The sequence below is a fragment of the Lathyrus oleraceus genome, chromosome 4, assembly GCF_024323335.1.
Source record: "Lathyrus oleraceus cultivar Zhongwan6 chromosome 4, CAAS_Psat_ZW6_1.0, whole genome shotgun sequence".
In the NCBI taxonomy this organism is placed as follows: Eukaryota; Viridiplantae; Streptophyta; class Magnoliopsida; order Fabales; family Fabaceae; genus Lathyrus; species Lathyrus oleraceus.
In genome coordinates this window covers 117,575,818-117,582,245 of record NC_066582.1, presented here as the reverse complement: position 1 = coordinate 117,582,245, position 6,428 = coordinate 117,575,818, and the positions used below count along the sequence as shown (strand labels likewise).

At 33.9% G+C, this 6,428-nt stretch overlaps 1 protein-coding gene across 1 annotated transcript; it reads right to left on the bottom strand.

The window, feature by feature from the left end:
* Positions 1 to 2,600: 2,600 nt before the first annotated feature.
* Positions 2,601 to 6,084, bottom strand: LOC127073887 (putative DNA glycosylase At3g47830). Its single transcript, XM_051015131.1, has 4 exons — positions 5,628 to 6,084; positions 5,329 to 5,529; positions 3,108 to 3,164; positions 2,601 to 3,030 (listed from the first exon to the last, which is right to left on the bottom strand). The coding sequence occupies exons 1-4, from the start codon at positions 5,970 to 5,972 to the stop codon at positions 2,797 to 2,799; spliced, it is 837 nt and encodes a 278-aa protein (XP_050871088.1). The 5' UTR covers positions 5,973 to 6,084; the 3' UTR covers positions 2,601 to 2,796.
* Between the last annotated feature and the right edge of the window lie 344 nt (positions 6,085 to 6,428).

The window sequence follows — 6,428 nt, the reverse complement described above, 5'->3', positions numbered from 1 at the left end:
TTATGTGTCAAGGATAAATAACCTCGAGATCAAGAAGTCAGTTGATGACAGTGGATCAAACACTAATGAGGAATGGAGGACCTTCATCATGTCAGGTGGTTGGACTGTCGACCAAGTCTGAAAGTTGTAACCTTTTGTAGTGCTTCTATTTACTTTTGTATTGATTATGAGTCTATAATAGTTTATGAGCATTAATAATTGAGCCACTAGTATTGATAGAGAGGTTTCAGATAAGTTTTCAACCATTCTAGCTGGGTTTTGTTGAATAACCTTTGAAGTTTTAGGGTTTTAGGGCTGAAAAGATTCAATTGTGAGTAGTGAGAGTTATGTTGTGCGTAAAAAGAGGGATACTGTGAGTTTTGAAAAATGTTTTAAATACACAAACATTTGAAAGGACAAGTAATGAAGACCTATGGGGCTCAAGACATGATTATATTTTATACAAGTAACATAATAACTACTCCTAAGGTTTATTCAAGTATTTTACTGCTGTAAGAATTAGTTAGACACATGTCAACATAATTCTTAACCACAACAAAAACGCGTGAATTAAAACATTAATATCATTAAGAGTTCGGAAGACAGAAATTCCCAGAGGGATTCTGACTTGGGACCTTCTGACCCAGAGAACCTTCTCACTTCATATGGTTAATTGGTTCAGAGTCATGTTTCTTAGATAAACATATAGTAGAGGTATTATCACAAAGATATGAATGTTTCTCTCATAAAGTTGATAGTTTTCTAGTTGACTCTTCATCTAAAGAATCTGTGTGCTACATCCAGATGCTGTAATATATTCAGCCTCAACAAGTAAACCATGAAAGAACTACATAAGTTGACGTCAAGCTGAACTTTATGAGAGATGTCATAGAAAAATGTGAGATCACCATGGAGAAAATAGGTACTGAAGATAATCCTACAAATTTTATCACCAAAGCATTATTTGAATCTAAGTTTTTGCATTGTTATTGGACGTTAAAAAGCAGTTGCAGTATTTGTGCCAACAAAAACCACAACGTGGCAAGTAATATTAATGTATCCACGAAGATTGTGTTAACTTTGTACAAAGACAAGGTGATTGTACTTGTGAATACAATGTTGTGAATTCGTAACACTAGCAGGGGGTGCACAGAGTGTGATTGGTTGGTTTGTATGCTTAATCATAAGATTAAAACTAATAGTAGTTAACAAATATAATTATAAAAGCAATTAAGTTTCCTTCAAATCACCTACCTCTAAATGTGAAAAAAAAATCTCATGATTGAATATGTAATGACTCTGTTTTATTGATGACATTTTACAAAACACAAAGCCTTAATCGCAAGGATATCCGCTTCAAAGCAACCTCACAATATTTTACAATTTTCAATCGTAACTAGTGAAGTTTGATAGCACATAAGTAAGAAGAATTGTTTACAAAACGCATATTTACAACCTCCCAAAATCTAGGAGTTTTTAATTCTAAGGATATCTGTTTTGCCTGAATCAACCTCCCAACATATAGGACCCCTCAATGCAACTAGATAAGGTTTTAAGATTTTATAGCGCGTAAAACTAAACTAATGATAAAGACTATTCTAGCTACAACGCCAACTATCACTACTATCACATAACTTTATAAATTGAATGAGCAATTCACCGCTAAATCTCAATTACCATCTAAATCAATTCTTCCAATTTCATAGATAAAAAAAGCATTAAACTCAAAAATGACTATATAATTATAAATAAAGTAATTACTGACACAGTCGTGAGAATTACCTAAATCACATGTTTAGAGTATAATCATCTAAATGAAATCTAATTTAAAAGAACTAACCTCTCATCTTTATGACTTTAACTATAGAAAAGTAAAAATAAAGACTTACAACAGTTATAAATGTTATCTAATGGTATCCTTCATTTTCTCCTTTTCTTTGTACAAAAATATGCCTTAAACTCAAAAAAATCTGCACTCTTGGGACAAAACACGTTTTTATGCTAATCTAATGGGTTAAAAAATTTATTTCACCATATAGATTTAACTTTAACTTTCCAAAATTCAAATTTTCAGTTGGATTTAAAAAATTTATTTCACCATATAGATTTAGATGGAAGAAAAAAAACATATAAAAATAATAAAATGATGGTGGAATCTATTTGGTAGTAGAACCCACAATCTTTGTGTTTATCCCTCTCTAAATGAGATTCTCCATTTATTTTTTAAAAATGAAGGGATGCATACACGTTAACATGTTTGCTTAGGATAGGATCATCTGTTTGTCATCGAAGTAGCCAGCATTGTTCTATTTTCGCCCTGGTCTCTAATCTCTAATGGTGACTAGTTCCGATAGGTGTTCACTGTTCACTTCTTTCAATAATATCAAAAGGAAAACGACATTTGTTCAATTTTTCAATTATGCTATACTTAAGGTGATTGATCTCAAATACCTGTTGGATACAAGGAACATGGAATTAGAAGCATAAGGAAATGCATGAGTCAAAAACCTGTGAATTGTGATGCAAACTTTAGGACAGACTTCCAAATGGAAGTAATTTACTTCTCGTCTCTTCACGACCAATGTTATACTTGTCATTCTATAAACAAAGTAGTTTTCACATAAAACACCAACTATTGAATTAGAAATTGATCAATTTTCAAGCAATCCAAACTAAACCTTTCTTCCGACTATTTTCAAAATTGTTATCCTGCCTAAGTCTATATCACAAGGGTTCAACATAGTTAGAAGATCAGAGTGTCCATATTGAACTAGGAATCAAAAGACAGAAAATAATTTGTTAGCAGAATTCAAAAGTTCAAACTGACTGACTATAATAATTTAATAAAGGACACGAGTTATCATTGAATTTCTCCTGTTGTTTGTTTCCCTTTTTACTGGAGCATTTACTGCAGAGCTTCCCATGAGTATACAGAAGGCAATTCAGGTCAAACTTAAGTTCATCCGGGATCCTCTGGTTTAGATGAAGGTATGTCTTGTTTCTATCTGCAACAGCTGGTACCCAACCCATGGTTTTTGCAATCTCAAATATCTGCATAAATATTTAAGTGTTTTGAAATAACTCAATAGAATCATATGCGGTAAAAGAAAGATGGAATCAATACATACGTGAGTGTCCACGGGAAAATCATCTAGCTGAAGGTTGAACATCAACACACAGGACACCTATAATAATCACGTAATTTAGAAACAGCAACACAGAGGAGGAAATTGTCTACACATTTATATTGAATTGATTAAGTTTAGAGTATCACAAATTTTAACATGATGATGTGACAAATGATGCAACAAAACACAATCAACATTGACATATCACCAATACAACAAATTATCCCACTAAGATTGCTTGTCAAAAGTCTCTTTTGTACTAGAGAAGGAAGTATACACATTTAAGCTATATAACACTTGACACCTCTGAAAAAAGGTATGCTTGTATCCGTGTCCGAAACCGACACTTGTGATTACGTTTAATTTATTTATTGTTTTCAAATTATTACCGGTGTCGATGTGTCAGTGTCGGTGCCGTGTTTCCGGTATCCGTGCTTTATGGCATTTAAGTCAAGTTCTAATGTCTAGGTGCCATTATATCCCAAAACAAAATGGAAAAGTCTTTCCGTCATCCAGTTTACAAATTATTCTCCTAATAAAAAAATTAAAGAAAACAATGATCTAACATAGGTGAACATTTTGATATTTCAAGAAAATAAGTAACATAGTGAACAGGTAGCCCATCATTTTACTCCCTAGGCCAAGCCAGGTTCATGAAGGTAATTCACTATGATTTGCAGGAACCAAAACCTTATAAGCATGTGCCCCGAATATCAAGCCTATTGTCTCATGCTTCAGATAACATTGAAATTAAGCCTAATGTGTAAATAAAATCCACCAGAATCACTCAAAGCACTAGAATCCATGGAGCTGAGAGGGACGTAGGGTGCCTTATCTACACCAAACAGCTTTGAGTTATATACTTAATAGATTGTCCACATCTCAATCTATTCACACCTGATATCATATACTACAAAGTACATATTGCTAAAACAGGCAGAATATACATGCATGCACCTGCCAAATAATCTTACTACGATCTACTTCAGTTAAGCTCTGCATGGTTGAGCCTCTTAACTTAGATAAAAGGTAAAATAAAAAACCAACATCATTGACACAAAATATCACTACAAAAAATGTTAATAATTTTCTCAAGGCTAACACTTCTTTTGCAGATAAAATGTATATAACATGAAGATCAATTAAGAAATTTGGAGGGCAGTCGCTTCTGAATGAGAAACAAGGTGCCGATGCAGTCATCAAATTGGGAGAGGGATGAAATAGAGAAAATCAAAGGGAGAAAAACAACATTATGCACCAGAGTCACATTTTTACCAAACCATAACATATGCATCTTCTGTTTTCTACAACACATTATAGCTTTAAAAGCACATATGAGCATTATTGTTTAAAAAGAAAAAGGCAAAAACAGCATTGAGATAGTCAGAATAATAACTTCCCAAATCCGTAGTTTATAGCTATAGCAAAATTGTAACTCAACAAGAAACATTGCAAAAATTATACATATAGCCAAGTTGAAAACCATCAAATATGATTCAATCTAGAAACTTCCACTGCCTAATCCAATTTTGTGGAGATGCCATCAAAAATCAAAAGTAATCCTAACCCTAATTCCGTATAAATAACAAAAAAAGACATGCGACTATAATGGTAATATATGATAAACATTTCCCACAAGCTCTGCAGCACCACCGACACCATGGTTTTAAATTGCGGTTGCGGCTGCGGATGCGGGTGTTGCGATTGCGGTCATTGCGCTTGTTGCGATGCGCATTGCGGCCGTTGGGGTGTGAATTTTTATAGGTAGGTGTTTGAAATACAATGTTGAAAAACCCTTAATATTAAGTTTTTAAATTAAAGTAAATTGAGTTTAAGGATTCTAATATTTCGTTTCTTGATTAAGATACTTGAAAAATCATGATTGAAACTATTTGATATGGTTCCTAATACAATTGAAGGTGTAATTTTAAAATCACACCGCAATTGCAGTCTAATGCTGTTGCGGAGGCAACTGCATCCGCAATATTGCGGGTGCAATTGCGGTTGCGGACCGCAATTTAAAACCATGACCGACACCTCTAACAAATGGCGTGTCCGTGCCAGTGTCGGACACCAACACTTGTGATCACATCCAATTTATTCATTTTTTCAAATTATTACCGGTGTCAACCGTTCATAGCCCACAAGTTATTTTGATTAGCATTCATGAACATACCAATAAGCTAAAAAAAAGAGAGAGAAATAAGGGAAAAAAGATTACTGTTTTGGGACCAATTCCTTTGAAAAGAGAAAGCTCAGCTTTAACTTCATCAACAGGCAAATCTCTCAAATACTCTAAGCACAATTTACCCTTTCTCTCTAACAAACACCGCAACAAATTCTTAATACACGAAGCCTTAGTCGGTGCTAAACCACCACATCGAATAGCATTCTCTAACTCCTTAGACTCAGCACCATGCACCTTCAACACGCAAAACAACGCCGTTTCAGATAACACAAAACTTATAATGATGATGATACAATTAGAAAGAAGAAAACGCTAACGAAGTTGTTACCTACATGTTCCCATGTGGGAAATAGTGATTTCAGAGAAACGAAAGCTTTCTGGGAATTAGTTTCCGTGGTGTTCTGTGAGAGTATTGTTCGGACTAAACCGTCGAGAACGGTTTCCGGTGGCGCGGTGTCGTCGGTTGATTGGGATTTGCGGTATTTGGCGAGTTCTGGAGGTATGCCGTGTAGGGTTAAGAGAGTGTCTCGTATGTCGAGGCATTCTTGTGGAGTCGGTGCACTGTGTGAAGGGAAGGGGTTCTTCGGATTCTCCGTTTGGATTTGACCCACCCGAACGGACTTTGTCTTTCGCTTGACGGTCTCCGCCGTTTGCTTCCTTTTCCGCTTCTTCTCCATTCTCCGGTGAACCGTCACCGCTTCGGGTATGTTTGGACTAAAATATTATGGGCTGGTTGAACTCCATTTTGTGGTATATTACTTAATGAAAATTCAATTTATTTTCTAAGCTATTACTTTTTTTTAGTAATTACATATTTAAATTAATAAAATCAGTTAATTTTTTTTTAATAATTTTTTAAATTAACTGAATAAACAATATATCTGAATATAATATAGACAAGATATATTAGTTGAATTAAAAAAATATACTTCTTTTTATAAATAGTAGGTAAAAAATTAAATTGACTAATAATAATGTACTTGTAAAAGTACACGATGCTTTATATTATTGAAAGTAATTAATCTTTATTGGTATGACATATTAATGGTAATTAGTAATTGACACATGTTTTTGTAAGGTCTTGTTTGTTAGAGTTTGTTATTGATTTTTAAATGTTAAAATCGAGTATTCAT

Coding starts and splice junctions, on each gene's coding strand:
- LOC127073887 (XM_051015131.1), bottom strand. CDS start 5,972: ATGGAGAAGAAGCGGAAAAGGAAGCAAACGGCGGAGACCGTCAAGCGA. Junction 5,530..5,627: donor TATTTCCCACATGGGAACAT/GTAGGTAACAAC, acceptor TGCGTGTTGAAG/GTGCATGGTGCTGAGTCTAA. Junction 3,031..3,107: donor ATTTTCCCGTGGACACTCAC/GTATGTATTGAT, acceptor ATATTTATGCAG/ATATTTGAGATTGCAAAAAC.